This window comes from Urocitellus parryii, chromosome 8 (assembly GCF_045843805.1).
Source record: "Urocitellus parryii isolate mUroPar1 chromosome 8, mUroPar1.hap1, whole genome shotgun sequence".
NCBI classification, from domain to species: Eukaryota; Metazoa; Chordata; class Mammalia; order Rodentia; family Sciuridae; genus Urocitellus; species Urocitellus parryii.
The window spans coordinates 116,910,504-116,929,179 of NC_135538.1; the positions used below are offsets into that span (position 1 = coordinate 116,910,504).

Sequence of the window (18,676 nt, forward strand, 5' to 3'; positions counted from 1 at the left end):
TTAATAATAAACAAAATAAAAAAGAAATGCTAGCATATAAAATGCAAGAGAAGAAAATAATTACATAAGAATGAGGAGTCAGCATAGAATTGTGGAATTAAAGCTCAGGTTCTTCATAAAAGTTCCTGGGTTGGTCTCCTCTTTGTCACCTATCTGCTACAGATGATTGGATAAATATCTCCTTAGTGTTTCAGTGGACATTAGTAATACAGGTTTGATGTGAAGATTAAATGAGATAATACTTATGAAGCTCTAAAAATGGTCTCTCTCCTTACTAATTTGTTAGTACCTACTTATTATTTGTACATGATCAGGGTACCACAAAATAAGAAAAATATTGACATGCTTCATTATTACACTAAATATTAAATACTTTGTAATCTTACCTATGAATATCAGAAAAATACTTCAAAATAAAAATCTTTAAAATAAGACTAGAAGGGGGGCTGGGGATGTGGCTCAAGCGGTAGCGCGCTCGCCTGGCATGCGTGCGGCCCGGGTTCGATCCTCAGCACCACATACCAACAAAGATGTTGTGTCCGCCGAGAATTAAAAAATAAATATTAAAATTCTCTCTCTCTCTCTCTCTCTCTCTCTCTCTCTCTCTCTCTCTCTCCCACTCTCTCTTTAAAAAAAAAAAAAACTAGAAGAGCAGTTTCTTAAATATGGTAAAAAAAAAAAAAAGGTAAAACAACAACATTACCATTACATGTAACAGGAAAACATTAGAGAAGTTTCTCTTAAAAAGTAAGTTGAAAACAAGGAGCCATTGTTATTAGTACAGTGCTGTATTGGGTATTCTTATGTGAAAAATGAAATAAAATGAATAGTAATCTAAAGGAGAAAAAATGATTTCAGACAGCTTTCACACAGGAGAACTCACATAGTTAGAAACCAGGATACAAGGATTATGTAGAAATTCCATTAACAAAGGTAACCAGGCATAGAAAATACTTAACGATCAGCTTTATTCAAGTTAATTTAAACCTCTAAATAGAAACTATAAAACTTCTACATAAAAAGTTAAAGAACGACATCTCAGACAGGTGGGCCTGAAAGGAAGATTATTTTTATTGGAGAGTACTATTATTTTTAAATCATAGCAGAATGTTTTTGTAAATTTAATAAGCTAACTTTAAAAATCATTCAGGAAAAAAATAGTGGGAAAAATATCAAAAATAATCTGGATCTCTGGGAGAATGCAGGAAGACTAATTCCATCATATAACAGAACTTAATATAAAATATTTGCCACCAGGAGAATGTACGACTTATCTTTTCAAGCCTAACTCTGACAATCAACTCTGAATTGGTGCTCCCTTGGCCCTGGAAATTCTGCTGGCTCCTGGAGTCCTCCACCTCCTCCTGAGCCCCTTGCAGTCTCTCTTTACCTGGCAACAGGCAGAGTCAGCTCCACTAGGTCTCTGATTGGCTAAGCCCAGCTGTGCTCATCCCTCTCCACCCCTTCTCACAATTTCAGTCTATAGAAGCCCACAGTTTCAGAGCTCTTGTCTGTCCCCTTCTGCCTCAGTCCCTCATCACTCTTCCTGTGCTTACTGTCATCGGTTGTGGACCCCACAAGGTGTGCCTGAAGAGAGGATGTTCCAGAACAGAGCTGTGCTCCTGAGAGCCCTCTCCCTGGCTTTCCTGCTGAGTCTCCCAGGAGCTGGGGCCATCAAGGGTGAGTGCCCAGGAAGTGTGAGAGGGTTGATGAGAGCTGGGGGCAGTCAACCTGCTAATTGCCTTAGGAATTAGAGATTTTAGGGTCTTAGCTATTTTCCCCTGAGTCCTTCTCTCTTTATTCCCTTGAGTGATGTTTACCCTTGTTCCCTCTTGCTGTAAGGATCACAATGGATGTGGCAACAGCAGCCACCACTTCCTACACCTATTTAGCTTCTTTCCCCCCTCACACTTCAAAGAAATCAATAAAGATAAGTTATTCTTCATTGAACTTTTTGAGATGAAGGAACTGAAGCTCAAAGAGATTAATACATTTTCCAAGTTATGCAACAAGTCTAAGAGCCGACATTTAAAGGCAGACCATACTCTACAGTCCCCAAACTTCTGCACACAGTGACTTTCTAACTAAACCCTGCTGAGACCCTGCACAGTCTATTGCTCCTGGTTTGCCAGCTTCTGCTTTGTGTGGCTGCTATTGAGAGGCTCAGAGGTGTGGGGTCTGTGTTGGAGCCTGGGAGAGTATTCCTCCCTGTCTTCCAGGATCTCCCAGGATCTCTGTGGGTGATTCATGACTTCTTCTCTCAAGACAGCAGTGTTTCCTGATTTTGTTCCCTTTCCTTCTCCCTCTCCCTTGAGATTTGGGTCCCCAGTGACCCAGGGGACTATTGCTGCTTTGAGAGGTCTAGACTATGGATAACCACAAGGTCTCAACTGGAGATTATACATTATGATGAACGCTCTCGCTCCTGCTGCTGGCATCAGGGTGCATCAGACCTGTGCATGATATTGTCATCCAAAAATGTAGTGATGTGAAGGATTAGAATTTATAACATAAAGAAGCACCATGGACCACACAGTTTAATGTAGGGTGAAGGGGTCCAGAGTTGTGTAGAGGCGAAGAGGAGGTGAGACTACAGGGAAACAGAAGCACCTGCAGCCCTGTTTATGGGCATTTGGATTATTATCAATGTTGTGCTATAATAAACACCATAATGAATATATCTTTATAAAGGTTTGAAGACTTTCTCTTTCCTTTTTTTGTACTGGGGATTGAACTCAAGGGTACTTAGCCTGGGTTAACTGAGCCATATCCCCAGCCTTTTTATTTTTTATTTTGAGATAGAGTCTTGCTAAATTGCTGAGGCTGGCCTCAAACTTTAGATCCTCCTGACTCAGACTCCTGAGCTTCTGGAATTACAGGTGTGCACCACCAGCCCGGCTGTTGTCTCATCTCTGATAGTGATCTCTACCTAGCTTAAGCACCAACCACATGACAAGGTATATACTAGAAGTGGGAGATACCATAGCATGCAATAATTTTTTTGGAACTTCCAGGATAATGTTAAGATTCCCAAGCTTTGTGTGTAAGTTCTGTCATGATCTAACTTCAGCCCGCTTCTTCTTATTTCCTGCTACTGTTTCACATCTGCAGTCAGCTCCAGTGGCACCAAAGCATCTCTAGTTCTCCAAATGCATCCTCTGTCTGAGCAGGCCTGTACCTTAGAACACTCTTCCCTGTGTGTGAGGAGTGACTTTTCCACGGTTTTCTGACTGTCTAAATTCAAGCCATCTGCCCTGTGCCTTATTTGATGGCATCTCATGCACACCAGTATTTCTGCAGTGTCCTTGCTATGTCTTATCTCTTGTCTGCCTCCTTCAATGGATTGTAAGTGTCTTAAGGATAGAAACTGTACCTTTATTTTATTTGAATATTAATTCTCTAACAGTGTTTGTCATATAGTTCACTTTTTAAAACTTTCTTGTTTGAATGAAAATGATATTTCAGGAAAATAATTTGTCTCATATTTGCCTGATCTTAAAACCCTAGAATATGTGAAAGTGTTAATAACAAAGGAACAAACTGGTGCTCAATAATTCTTGGAGGGTGCTGTCTTTGTCTGAGGGGGAACATAAGAATCCTTGTGAAAGAACGTTCTCACTGTCACTATGAGTGTTCAAGTGTTCACATACAGCCCCCCACCCTGGGGCTGCAAACTCACAGAGAAACACCCAGGTTAGGAGGTTAGAAGAGCTCAGCCCTGACACCCCTTTTCTCTCTTTCTCCTCTGTCATTCTAAGCCCAGAATCTCTCATACTCATTGCTTTGTTTGATGATGATAGTTTCTTTTATTCTCATGTCTTTGCTATTTGTTACAAAGTAAATAAAACTAACAAATAAAAAAATTGAATCCTACAGATATTTCAAACACAGCAACACTTGAGTTCCATTTAACACAAAACTAAAAACTAAAATTAAAACAGAAAGTTTGAAACCTATGTCAAAAAATATCTGTACTCTACTTTGGATTTAATATGTCTAATATGAAAAATATGAACAAATCTATACAAACTGCAGTTTCATGTTCTTGAACTAGAACAGAAAATTAAAGACTATAAGGAGCAGTACTATTTGAAGAATGTTTCCTTCTCCCTCTCAATTTTTAAATTTTTTTCCTCCTTTTTTTAAATAAGAAAATAATACTCCTGCTCTTCTATTCCCAAGACTCTAAAAATGGTTTTACATCTGCGGCCCTAGAAGAATTGAGAGCTTACGTGGAAAGAGAAAAATCTCTCTATTAGTTGCATATAGCTGTGTGACCTTAAGCAAGTTGCTTAACCTCTCTGTATTTCCTTATTCATAAAAATAGTACTTTATGTATATGGCTCATACTTGTAATAATTACATAAGTAAAATATATAAAGTATTTAGAATGATGCCTGGAACTTTGAAAGTGCTCAAAAAATGTTCCTTGTTATTGTTCTTATTAAAAATTCTGCAGGGACAGAATGCTAAATCACTAGGAAGATGTTAAATCACTAGGAAACAGCTAAATTTCTCACTAATACTTTTCTCATTTTGTTCTCCATTTCCTTTTATAACTGCTCTTGTCTACCTCATGTTCTGTCTTTTTTCTATGTTACTCCTTCTTCCTCCATAGATGCTTCCTTTGACCGCTTTCCTTCTGGGTTTGTGTATTAATAAAACTTTATTCATTCTCTTACCTCCACCCTGTACATATTCATTTTTACATTTTGTCTCATTTTCTCTATTTCCTTTACACAGCGGACCATGTGTCAATTTATGCCATCTTTGCACAGAAGCATGCACCATCAGGAGAGTATATGTTTGAGTTGGATGAGGATGAGCAGTTCTACGTGGATCTGGACAAGAAGGAGACCATCTGGCGTCTGCCAGAGTTTGGCCGAGCTTTTCGCTTTGATTCTCAGGGCGGGCTGACTAACATTGCTGCAACAAAGTCAAACCTGGATATCATGATAGAGTTCTCCAATCACACCCAGGCCGCCAGCGGTACTGCCTGTCTTTGCTTCTTCACCCACTGGGAAGGGGTGGGAGGCCCCTCTGCCACACAGAATGGGAGACCCAGATGCCCACAGCTGAGGGACCCTCTTCCCCGTGGCTGTGGGCTCCTTCCAGCATAGTCGAGGGCTGCCTGGCCCCTTCCCACTGCACAGGAAGGTCAGCTGAGTGACGCTGGCCAGTGGGATGAGACTCCTGGCTCGGATTCAGGAGCCCAGAGATGTCACAAGGTCTTAGCCTGAGGTAGATGACACCCCCAGGGTGGCCTTTGTCGCTCATCCCAGAGCAGGGCACTCACCAGGTTCTGTCTCCTCCCAGAGCCTCCCGAGGTGACCGTGTTTCCCAAGGAGCCTGTGGAGCTGGGCCAGCCCAACACCCTCATCTGCCACGTGGACAGATTCTTCCCTCCAGTGCTCAATGTCACGTGGCTGCGCAACGGGCAGCCGGTCACCGAGGGTGTTTCTGAGAGCGTCTTCCTGCCACGCACAGATTACAGGTTCCACAGGTTCCACTACCTGACCTTCGTGCCCTCAGCTGAGGACGTCTATGACTGCAAGGTGGAGCACTGGGGCCTGGAGGAGCCGCGCCTCATCCACTGGGGTACGGAGCCTCTTTCTCCTCCTCACCCTCCACGCACCCTCTCCCCCAGGACCTGTGCACAACCCCCTACCCTCTTACCCTCCCAGGCCACCAAATGGTCTATAACCTTCCACACACCCCAGACCAGGCCCACCTTCATGCACATCCTGACTCCAAATCATCTCTCCCCAGAGGCCCAGGAACCGGTGCAGGTGACGGAGGCAACAGAGACTGTGGTCTGTGCCCTGGGCCTGGTGGTGGGCCTGGTGGGCATCATCACGGGCACCGTGCTCATCTCGAGGGCTCTGCGTTCCAGTCGTGACCCCCGGGCCAGGGGACCCCTGTGAGTGACTGTGGTGGTGGGGACTCTTCGGATACAGTGAGAAGAAAAGGGGAGGGAGCCACTCTCTGTTGTATGTAAGGAAGGAGGGACAGGTAAACTGATCAGGTGTACATTGATCTCTCAAAAGCATCCAGCTATATGACATTGACACTTTATGGAGTACTTAATATGCTCAGGCACTTACATTTTAAAACTCATTTCATCCTCACAAATACTCTTATGAGGTAGGTATTATTGTCATCACTTAATCCCTGAGAAGTACTCACGTGTTCTCATATACACAGGGGATTAAGCAACTGACCAGGGTCGCACAGCTAGGAAGTTGTGAAGCTAGCATTCAAATCTGGAAGCCTGGATTCAAAGCTGTTGGCTTAATCGCTGCCTAATATTTCCTTTTTAATGAGGAAATAAACAGTCCCAGTTTGGTCTAGTAGTGGAGCACGATCCATATTCCTACACGTAATTACAACATGGTGTGATCAGTGCCTAATGACCTTCTCTCTCTGCTTGGACTCACAGAATGGCAAAGTTCATATAAAAATTCCCCTCCTGGGATTCATAGTTTTTAATTCATCATGACTCTTTCCATGTTTTATGAACTTATCTATTTTTGTAATTCTCTTTTCATTAAATAGTGATATTTCCTTGATGGTGACCACACATAATGCCTTATCATTATTGTTTATTCCGGACCCCAGCTGCAAAGGGTTAAGTCACTCTACTGCTCAGTTCACACACATGCCATCGTGGGTACCTCTAAGCTCTCTCTCTCTTGGTTTGTACCTTCAGTCCTCACTCTCATATCTGACCTTTTATCCCCACCCATAGGTTGAACATCGTAATAGATTCAATGAGTTCCTTTTATTTATATATATTCTGTATAACAGAGTAGTAATCAGTGTATGCTCATTTTTTAAATTAACCAAATGACCTTATATTGCACATCTAACTTTGTACATCAGTCCATTGCTTCCACCTGTTCAATAGCGTTCTATTCTGTACATTCCCTTTCTGTATTTCTTCTGGGATACCTCGCTTACCTCTGGTTTGTACAATGGCAAGCAATACTGGTATTATTTTCTTTCTTTCCCCTGCTCCCTCCTTCCCTCTCCCCCTGCCCCCTCTTTCATTCTGGGATTGAACCCAGGGGAACTTTGTCACTGAGCCACATCCCCAGACTTTTTTATTTCTTTTATTTTGAGATAGGGACTTGGTAAGTTGCTGAGGCTGGCCTCAAAATTTCGATCCTCCTGCCTCAGCCTCCACTGTTGCTGGGATTATAGACATGCACCACTGCACCCAGCGTTACTTGTATTTTATGAACCTGCATCTCTGCAGTGTATCTACCCTAGAAAGGGTTTGCAAGGTTATTGGAGATGGAACTCCTTTACCTGACTAAGTAATTTCTACTCACTCGTCAGAATGGCTATACTAATTTGTATTTCCTTTAGTAGTATCAGAAATTTTCTGTAGCTCCTAAATCCATAACAACATTGTACATTATCCAGTTTTCTGATTTTGGCCCATTTATGTGCATGAAGGAATATGTGTATCTAATTACTTCTAATTGGGACTCTTAAATGCCTGTTAGCCCCTATTCTATAAAATGCTGGTTCACATCCTTTGTCCACTTTGGTCCTGTTGGCTTTTTTTATTGATTTGCAGGAGATCTTTCTATAGTCTTGCTAGTAGTTCCGATCAGTTTTAAAAAATTGCAAAATTTCCTCCCCTAATCTGAATTCTGCTAACTTCCTCCTTGACTTCTTTCATTGAAGAGAAATCCTTAATATGTTATAATCAAATCCATCAGTACTTTTTTCAGTGTTTTTTTTTTTAAAGAAGTGTTGCTGGGGCTGGGGAATAGCTCAGTTGGCAGAGTGCTTTGCCTTGCATGCAGAAGACCCTGGGTTCAATCCCCAGAACCACAAAAAAAAAAAAAAGGAAGTGTTCCCCATACTGAGGTTTTAGGTAGTCTTAAAATAGCTTCTATATTTTAAATTTCACATTTAGTTTTTAAATTAATCTGGCATCCCCTTTGTTTTTGATGAGGACTTTTATTTTTCTCTGTATGGTAAGCACGGTTCCCAACTACTTTTCTCCATAATAAGTTTGCGCTGTCCCCTTTATCATAGTGCAAGTTCCCATTGGGTTTGTGCTGAGCTCTATTTTATTCTGTTGTTTTGCCTTTTATGTGACAGAGTCCTAATGTTAATTACTATGACACTGTAATGTGTGTTAACATTTGGTAGGACAAACTCCCTCCCTTTTCATTTTCTTTGTAAAAACACTTTTTTTTATTGCATATCAGATTTTACTCTGGGGCGAAGTCCTCCTAGGTTACCCAGGGTGGTCTCAAACTCATGCACTCAAGCAAATTTTCTCCTTCTGCCTCCCAGAGAACTGGAACTACAGGCATGGGCCACTATGCACAGTTGGCATATAGGTTTTCTTTTCTTTTTGGTACCAAGGATTGAGCCCAGGGGCTTTTAACCACTGAACCACATCACCAGCCCTTTTTCATATTTTATTTAGAGACAGAGTCTTGCTGAGTTGATTAGGTCCTCATTAAATTGTTGAGGCTGGCTTTGAACTTATGATTCTCCTGCCTCAGCCTCCCAAGCCATTAGAATTACAAGCATGTGCCACCATGCCTGGCTTGCATATAGGTTTTAAATTAAGTTTATCAAATGTCTCCAAAATTTTCACAGGAATTTTTACTGAATTAGCATTGAAGTTATAGATTAACCTGGGGAAAAATTTGGCATCTTTAAAACATTAAATTATTTTATTTGAAAAGCATATAATACATCATAATTTATTCAAATATTTTCTTATAGATTTCAGTAGAATTTTTAAATGTCTTTAATATGGGCCTTGTTTCTTCTTCTTTCAATGAAACAGTCTTTTTTTTCCTCTTTCAGTTATTTATTTATTTTTATTTATAGTTTGTGTTCAATGCAAATTAATTCTATAACATGATAAGTTACTAAGAATCAAGCAAAAATACACAAACACAATATTCAATCCAAATAGACGTACAGCAAATTCAACTAATGCTACACCCAAAAATACATAACTCACAAAATATCAAAAGAGAAGTTTTCAAAGCCCAGGGGAAAAACCATAGAGGCAGAAGAATGAGAAGAAAGTTATCACATAAGCTAAGGAAGTAAAGAATTTCAGGAAGAAGGAAATATGGAGTAGTTTTAGGTGCTCCACGGGGTCATATTAGAAAATATACAGTGGTTCGTTTTGAAACTGTTCAAAGAGAAGTTTCCCACAGTGTGAGCAATGATCCTTCCTTCATTGCCATCATTCCAGAGTTGAGCTTCTCTGGCCTCAGTAATGTGGTCCTTCTCCTTGGGATATTTTGGTAACTTGAAGCATATGGGATGCCACCAAACTCAGCTGGGGCTTAGGGATTAAATTCAGTCACCCAGGAGTACTCCTTGTCTCCTAACTGCTGCTCACCTGCAGGACCAGGGCATGTGCAGGGATGACCACTTTCTCCCTGAACAGAGTAGAGGAAGGGGAGGTATAAAGGGAATGGGGAAGTTGGGTCTGAGCTTAAAGTCCTGAACCCAAGGATGTCAGGAACTCTGTGTATCTTGCTGCAGGTGACGAAATTCCTGAAAAGAAGAGGACTTCGGAGAGATCCGAATTCCAGCTGCCCTATGGATGCTAGTCTCAGCTTTCCCTCTCAATTCCTGTGCTCACTACACCACTGATGGACTTTCTTGCTGACCCTCAAATTCTTGTTTGTGGCCCTAAAGCACTTAGCCCTTAGTTCCCAGTAAGTAGAAGGTGATGAATATATGTTGAGATTTTTGTAGCACTGACATGGAGATGATCTCTTCAGTGGGCTCCATGTCCTCTGGTCTCCTTTGAAAAACCCTTCACTGCCTACTTCCTGCAACTATCTCAAGATCAATAAACTCTTTAATGTTTCAGAGCTGGAATACTTTTGAGTTCTTCTTGCTGGAAACCTTGGACCAGGCTACATATGTCTAATATTTTATGAAAATGTGGTTTCTGAATTGGGTTTACGGATGTAGTAGTTATTGAAGGTCTAACCTCACCTGGGTGGAAGGGTCTGAGAATATTGATTTAGCCCTGAGGGGTTATTCCTACTACAGAAGAGGGTGGATGGAGAAAGTGTATTGGGAAATTTTACTTGGATGAAAATTTGTGTGGATATAGCTTGAAAATTGCAGGCTCCAAGGAAAGATTGGTCAGTATGGATCAGGATTTCAGGGAGATCTGGGGTGCACTCACACACAATCCCTGAGCTTCTTTCCCATGGCTAGATTCTAACTATAGTGATTTTCCATGGAGAAGGATTTTCATACAATAAACTAAGAGACAAGAAATAAAATAAAAACATGCCCTCATTCATTCCAATTTCTACCTGCTATAGTCACTCCATGAAGGAGAGCTTAGATCATAATTAGCAGAGTCTACAGTCAAGGATTTGAGAAGACCAGGGCTGATCATGAAGAAAAAAAAAAACCCTTATTTGAACAAGGATTTTGTTTCTTTAGGGAATATTTTCTAGATGATAATGTGGAAAAAGAATAGTAAAAATGCAGATAAACATAAAAGTTTTCTATTTCTCATTTTAAATTTTTGAAAAAGAATTACTAATATATGTGGGAGTTTATAACATACCTAGAAATAAAATGTATGACAACAACAGCACATAGAATAAGAGGAGGAAATGGAAGGGCAGTGTTGTGCTCTGTAGAGTGGCACACCAGTGTTTGAAAGTAGGATGGATTAAGTTAAAGATGAATATTTTAAATACCACAGCAAATACTAAAAAAAGAGATATAACTAACGAATCAATGGAGAAAATAAAATGGAATAGAAATTACTCCCAAAACAAATAAGCAAAAGAAGGAAAACAGAGAGAAATTGTAAGATGGTACCATTGAATATAACCATAGTCTTAATTGAATTAAATTGTGCAAAATCTAAATACTCTAATAAAGGACAAAGATGGTCAGAATGCACACACAAAAATTATAGGCCAACTGTATAGTGATTATGTGATATTTATTTAAATAAGAAAACAAAGATAGGTTTAAAAAAAGGAGTGGGAAAATAATGCTAACCATGAGAATGTTGGTGGCTATACTAATGTCAGAAATATAGAATTTCAGAATAAGGAATATCACCATGGATAAAGAAGGACAGTTCATGATGACAAAAGGATACATTTACCAAGAACATATAATAATCCTAAATGTGCATATATATAAATAAAAACCTCAAGGCTCATGACACATAAATGATAAATATGAAAGCAGAAATAGGAAAATCCTGTTATATTTTAATATTCCATCATTATTCTCCCAATAAATAAACAAAAAAATCACTAAGAATATGGAAGATTTGAGCACTATCAACCAACCAATGTGATCTAATTGACATCAACAGATTATTCCATTCAATAACAGGAGAATACACATTATTTTCAAGTGTACATAAAACATTCCACATGGTACGCCATATACTGGATCATTAAAAAAAAGTTCATAAGCCTATGATCCTAGCAACTCAGGAAACTGAGGTAGGAGCATCTCAAGTTTGAGGCCAGCAACTTATTGAGACCCTCAGCAACTTAGCAAGACCCTATCTCAATATAAAAAATTAAATGGGCTGGACATATAGCTCAGTGGTAAAAACCCCTGGGTTCAATCCCTAGTACAAAAAAAAATAGTCAATAAACTTAGAAATGTTGAAAACATAGAATACATTCTCTGACCACAACAGAATTAAATTAGAAACCAATAACAGACAAATATCTGAAAAAAATCCCAAATGTTTGGAAATTAATAATCACACTTAGAAATAGCACCTGTGTTAAAATTTATCTAAAGAAAAGTTAGGAGGAAAATTAGAAATACTTAAAACTGAATGAACCTGAAAACACACTATGTCAAAATCTGTGTGAATGTAAGTAGAGGACGATTTATAGCTTTACATGTTAGAAAAGAGGAAACTCTAAAAGTCAATGATCTAAGTTCCATTCTTAAAAAGTTAGAAGAGCCAAGCAAACCCATGTGTTATACCTTTTGTCTGTTGTTATAACAAACATCTGAGGCTGGGCACCTTATAAAGAGATATATTTAGCTCATAGTTTTGGAGGTTGTCAGCTCAAGGTTGTCAGCCTTTTCTGTTCTTCCTCTGACTATACCAAAAAATGGTGGAGAAATGGAAAGGGAGCTGGCTGTGTGGAGAAGGGACCACCTGGTGAGACACAGGAAGCCAGAGGCCATGGAGGGGCCACTCTTGCTTTTTTAAATAAAAACTCACCCTCATAAGAACTCACTCAATGAGACGTCCAGAGAGCAATGGCCTCACTGAACTCACCATTTCCTATTAGGCCCCACCTGACTGGGGACTAATCCTCAAGCCCAGCAACTGCAGGACACAAACCACATCCAAATCAAAGCAACCTAAGTTTAATAGTAAGAGCAAACCTAAATGAATAAAAAATGGACCAACAATCGAGAAAATTAACAAAACCAAGCATTGGTTCTTTAAAAGGCTCCATATATTGATAAACCTATGACTAGATAGTTCAAGGGAAAAAAAAGATTCAAGTCACTAAAATCAAGAATTAATTTAGTTGGGTATAAACTCAGAAGTGGGATAACTGGGTCAAATGGTGGATCCATTCCAAGTTTTCTGGGGTATCTCCATGCTGCTCTCCATAGTGGTTGCACCAATTCACAGTCCCACCAGCAATGTATGAGTGCACCTTTTCTCCCACATTCTTGTCAACACTTTTTGTTGCTTGTATTCTTGATAATTGCCATTCTGACTGGAGTGAGAAGAAATTTTAGAGTAGTTTTGATTTGCATTTTTTAATTACTAGAGATGATGAACACTTTTTCTTATGTTTCTTGATTGATTGTATTCAGAGAAAAAAAATGTTCCCAACAAAATGATTAGGAGCAAGTGTTGGAACATCTAGATGGATGAACTTGGCACACATCCTCAAGTGAAGTTGGAGTCTATAGACTAGAGTTTTCTGGGGTGTGATGGCTGATACCAAGAGTATGAGTAAGATCTGAAGGAGGAAGATGAGCATACATATGTCTCCACTTAAAGATGAGAAAAAGAGAAGTACAAAAGGACAATACATTTTTCCTGCCTTGGCATTTGGTAGTAAGTAGGATAAAAAAGAAAAAGATATGGAGCAAAAGACCTTTTATTGGGGCTGGGGATGTGGCTCAAGCAGTTGCATGCTCGCCTGGCATGCGTGCAGCCCGGGTTTGATCCTCAGCACCACATACCAACAAAGATGTTGTGTCTGCTGAAAACTAAAAATTAAATATTAAAAAAAATCTCTCTCTCTCCCTCTCTCTAAAAAAAAATTAAAAACATAAATAAAAATTCTTTTTTTTTTAAAAAAAAAAAGACCTTTTATCTATGGGTTTGCCTATCAGTTGGCTAAGAACCAGTAGTTTAAGTGCTTGCCAAACAACTTATTAACATAAGCAACAGATCTACAATAAGGAAGGTGCTATGTATCTCCTCCCATATCCTACTTTGTCCCTAGCAGAAGTCTTACATAGTCAGACACAGATTTTTAAGATTTTAACACCACCCGGACAGTGGCATAAAGGAAAAATGGGAAACAATAGTAAAAATAATTCAAATGCTTGTCATTTGGGAACCTGTTATAGTTTGGACCTTGAGTGTCCCCCAAAAGGCCCATGTGTTAAAAACACAGTCCCCAGGGAAGTGCTATTGGGAGTTCATCGGGCCTCTAGGAGGTGAGGCCTTGTGGGAGTTCTTTAGGTCACTGGGGATGTACCACATTGAAGGGGACAGTGAAACTTGAGCCCCTTCCTCTTCCTCTCTTTTGCTTCCAGGCCATGAGGTGAGTAGTTTTGCTCCACAGTGTACTCCCACCATGAGGTACTGCCTCACTCTGGGTCCAGAACAATAAGGCCAATTGCTCAAAACTTCCAAAAATGTGAGTCAAATTAAAAATTTTGCTCTTAATAAGTTGCCTATTATCTCAGGTATTTTGTTATAGTGGTGGAGGGCTGACTAACATAGGGCCATTAAAGAATCTGGCCAAGTTTGGACTGGAAAAGAGAAAAAAGAAGAACTGGGGCTGGTTTCATGATCTCTGCCTCCAAATATTTGTAACTCAATTATGAAGTTCCTCAAGAACAGGCAGGGGCATTTTGCTTTATTTATGAGAAAAGTGAATTTACATATGTTTAAATATATGATACACCATTGATTGTGTTTTTGAGTAGGATCATCTGCTGCTAATACAGTATAGAGGGAACACATGTATGGCCTAATCAGTTGTGTATGAGAGAAGAGGAGAAGATTCTTCATAAGGGTGACAGAGCTTCAAGCAAGAAGATAATTCCAACCCATCCCCCATTTTACCTGTCTTTCTATGTTTCTTGTCTTTCTGTATTTTTCCCCCTGTCTCATTCAGGGGGTTCATTGCTCAGGTTATCATACACAATCAACTGAAAAAGTCTGTCCCAAGAGGGGCCACTGACTCTGAACTGTCTAGTAATTGTTGAAGCAGGTCTCAGAGTGAGAGGGAAGGGCTGATGGAATGGTTTGGGGAAAGCTGTGACTAAAAGGATCGTTATTATTTCTGTGTAGTGACTTTGCCTACAACCAATGAAAAGGGGGTGTGAGGCACTGTCATGTGTATCCAGCTGACAGAGGTGCTGTGATTTTGCTCTGAAGGAAGACTTGTGGAGAAGGAAGAGGTGTCATAACAGAGATACTATGAATTCTGAAAACAGAAGTGGCGTGGTGTCATGAGAGTTCCTTTTGGAAATGGAATCAGAGGTGTGTGGACAGAGGGGCGAGAGAACTGAGGACCTAAGTGGGTTCTTGGGGAAGATGTATCTTCAAAGGTTGAGAAGATGAAAGAGGATGTCAACAAGATGTAGAATGGTTGCCTCACAGGGGGAGAAGTCAGTACAGCCTCCAGTTAGAGCTGCCTGCTGGGATTCTGGTAAACAGGTTTGCGTCAGAGATGAGAAAAAACATGGAAGGGAAAACTAAAGAGGAAAAATGGAAATAATTCATGGTAAAGGAGACAAAAAAGAAGAAAGCAGCTTATAAGTGCAAAGCCCAATAATGTTCCTCCTAAAGTCATTTCATTCTGATTAAATTGGGAAAGTAACATCATCCTTACTTCATCTTCTAGAGTCCAGTGTCCCAAATCAAATCCATCCCAAATACCGATAGCAGGTTACTTTTACTTAATTGCTATGCTGTGTCACTTCTCTGCTCAAAAACTTTCACTGACTCCAAAGTGCTACTGAGTAAAATCCAAAATTCCCAATTTGGCTCCACCATCTAGACTCAGTCCATATTTCCAGCCTGCCCTCCTTCCACTTCCACACACAGACATAGCAATCCCACCCTTTGTATTTCTTTCTATCATCCTGAAACTTCTTCATGTCACTTACCCTACAGAGCATGCTTCTCTAAAATACCCTGGACCCCACAGCTCTCAGGTTTGGCGTAGGAAAAAAGAAGCCAGTGACTATGTTAGTATCAACTTTCTACCTTCCTAGGCTGTGGCCCATAGACTTTTCCCTTCAAAATGTTTGGAGTTAGTGGCACATTGTCATCATTTCTTATAATGGTTTTAGACTTCATGGGAAATAGTACCCAACCCAAGTGTGGTCAGTCTAACTGCTGTTACAACCATGGTAGGCAGCTTGTAAGATGGCGCCCAGTAATCCCCCCCTACCTCCTGGTGTTCTGTAGTTCCTCCCACACTGTACCAACAGAATACATCAGAAATGATAACATGCTGCCACCAAGTTCAGATTTTAAATGACATTGCAGCTTCTATCTTGGATCCCTTGCTCTAGGGAAAATGAGCTGCTGTGCTGTGTGTGCCCTATGCAGTGCCCATGTAGGATTAGAAGATGACATCCAACCATGTAAGTAAGCTCAGAAGCAGATTCACTGCCCCCAGTCAAGCCTTCAGATGATTTAAAAAAACAAATCATCATGGATTTTTCACTTATATATTTTAAGTATTTACAACTTAGAATATAGAATTTTACTATTAAACATTTATCATATTACTAAAAAAAGTATTCTCCTTTTCTTAAGTACAATTGTTTTGAGAATGGTGGGGGAAAGTATGTGGAAAGAATGATATAAGAAAGGGAAGTTGGGAGAGGGTAAATTCAAGAAAGAGAGATAGAGAGGGAACAGTGAAACTCATGGATCAAATATCAAACTATCATATATCAGAGAGAGAGAGAGAGAGAGAGAGAGAGAGAGAGAGCAAGGAAAAGTTTTTTTAAAAAGGAGAGAATATGTAGATTAAAGGGTCTTGATGCAGAGGCTAACCTACCATTAAACCAAAGAAACTTAAAATTTAGGGCTCTGCTTGCAGGAGTCCTTCTACACAATCATGTATGTCATAAAGTTTGCAAAAAATATGATCATTGAATTGCAGATAGTTTTGGCTGCTGCCTCTTTCTGCTCTGAATTCCTCCCCCATGTGCTTCCTGTGGTTATGTGGTGATGAAGCCATGAACATATTGGGGAATCAGAAAAGGGGAATCTGAGTTAGGGATCCATATGAGATAAAGGAACATATTTATGGTTTGACACTCCACGTGAAGTTATTGCTAGAGACATCTCATGGACCTAGTCAGTGGCACAGATAGATTTTTCTTTTTTGTACAGGGGATTGAATCAGGGACACTTTGCCACTGAACTTCTTCTCCAGTCTTCTCCTTTTTATTTTTATTTTTTATTTTGAGATGGGGCTTGCTAAAGTACTTGTTTCAGTAAGTTACTGAGGCTGACCTTGAACTTGTGATCCTCCTGCCTGAGTCTCCTGAGTTGCTGGGATTACTGGCATGTGCCACTGTGCCTGGCATCACACAGAGAGATTTAAAATTTCCCTGAGTTCAGTATTAATGACCTTAGGACTCTCCATGGTGTCTTTTATGTATTTATTGGTAACCACTGGGCCTTGATGCCTCAACTTAAAGTCATTACAGACTATTATTATCTGCCACCAGTAGTCACTATGTACCACCTTCCTCTCTCATTTTATCTCATTTTTTTCTAGTCATTTACTCTGTCACTCTATTGTATATTAGACCATAATCATATTGAACTTCTTATCTTTATTAGATCAAATACTTGCTAATTTTTTTTGTCAACCTGAAATGGACCTGCCCAATAATTCAGAGGTTATTATTAATTCTTACTTGAAATACTGACATTGGTGACATTACTCCTAATTTGCCACTATAATAGTGAATTTTCATTAATTCTAAGATTATCTATGAATAATGACTACAATATAGTAACTAAAGAGAAATAAAATAATTCTACCTCAGTCCCAGGCACATGGGCACATAACCTATGGCTGACTAACTGTATGCTCCCACCAAGGAGTACCTGTATTTTGCTGTTCAGAGTAGAGTGGGAGGTATGACAGTCATAATATATTCTTTTATTATCTCCCTGGACCTTGGAAGGGAATGTGATACATGCATTCTATTCCTGGAATTGGTCTCGAAGAATTTCAGGTATTGACACCCAGACCTGAAATAAGAGATAATGAAGAAGCAAAGAATAGAAAAGCTGGAGGTTCCAACTCGGTGCCAAGTTGTAAATCAAAAACAATAATATAGACTGACTGCCATTACGGAATAGTTTGAAAAAGATTAATACTCCTTCCAAGGACAACAAGTAAAACCAGGGAAAGACCAAAAACATGCTCGAGAGAGTCAGAGAATTCTCCAGGTAACCACAGCTTGAGGAGACAAGATCATGGTGAGTTCTGATCCATTCTTTGTCTGTCCGTGCCTGTCATACATCTGTCTGCTAGGACTATCAGCCTCTTGCTCTGTCCTAAAAGTGAAACAATTTCTTTAGTATTAAAGCAGCAGTAAAATGTTGGCTCTCTACTCTTGACCTTTTCTTTGCATGATCCTGTCTCTTCAGGAGATGAGACTGATTCATTCTCTCTTTCCCTGTCTCTCTCCTTCCCTCTCCAGGATGATTCTGAGCACAAGCAGCCTCAAAGCTTCACCTCAGGTTGTAATTATATTCCAGGAACCTAAAGAGAGAGTGAAACTGTGATATTTCATAAAACAACCCGTCAAAATTTGTTCATATTGGGAAAATTTTTCATTGGGGTCCACAAAAAATGTCTGAATTTTTTTTAAGTAATAAGAAAAATTAACACATTCCATCCTGGACTAGATTCTTCTTTCTTTCAAAATGTTCTTTAACAGACAACTTGATTCAAATCAAGGATCATTTCTCATGACAAACAACCTTTTTAAACATCAGGATGGATGTGAGCCTTGTATTTTAGGATGGAAGGCAGAAATGACAGGAAAAATATTTTAAAAATTCTTATGTGCACTTGCAATTGTAGGCAGAAAATGAATAATCCCTGAAAGACAGAGAATAGGAAGAATCAAATTTAAGAGGAAAACCACAGCCCAGAAAAACACATTTGCAGAAAACACTATTGCAGAAGGTAAGAGCACAAACTGGTTCTCAACTGAGGTGGTTTATGCCGAGAGCATCATGGGCCTTGGGATCAACTGCAAAGTTATTAAAGGAGGCTGAAAATCAGGAATGCCAGGGGCCAATTCTTGCTCTTCCCCACACTTGTCCCAGCAAGTGGGCAGCAGCTCTTGGGAAGTGTGTTTCCAGACTATAGCATAGAGTGTGGCTATGAAGGAAAGGGTACACACAGGA

The 18,676-nt window shown here is 39.7% G+C and overlaps 1 protein-coding gene across 1 annotated transcript; it reads left to right on the plus strand.

Annotated features, from left to right (window-relative positions):
* Window positions 1-1,512: 1,512 nt before the first annotated feature.
* LOC113179041 (HLA class II histocompatibility antigen, DP alpha 1 chain) lies at window positions 1,513-9,872 on the plus strand. The gene is made up of 5 exons (XM_026383400.2): window positions 1,513-1,680; window positions 4,744-4,989; window positions 5,317-5,598; window positions 5,770-5,920; window positions 9,538-9,872. Exons 1-5 carry the CDS (start codon window positions 1,599-1,601, stop codon window positions 9,539-9,541), a joined length of 765 nt encoding a protein of 254 aa, XP_026239185.2. The 5' UTR covers window positions 1,513-1,598; the 3' UTR covers window positions 9,542-9,872.
* Window positions 9,873-18,676: the final 8,804 nt, after the last annotated feature.

Excerpts from the sequence above, each read along its gene's own strand:
- LOC113179041 (XM_026383400.2), top strand. The coding sequence starts at position 1,599 with ATGTTCCAGAACAGAGCTGTGCTCCTGAGAGCCCTCTCCCTGGCTTTC. Across the intron at positions 1,681-4,743 it reads AGGAGCTGGGGCCATCAAGG|CGGACCATGTGTCAATTTAT; the intron begins GTGAGTGCCCAG and ends TCCTTTACACAG. Across the intron at positions 4,990-5,316 it reads TCACACCCAGGCCGCCAGCG|AGCCTCCCGAGGTGACCGTG; the intron begins GTACTGCCTGTC and ends GTCTCCTCCCAG.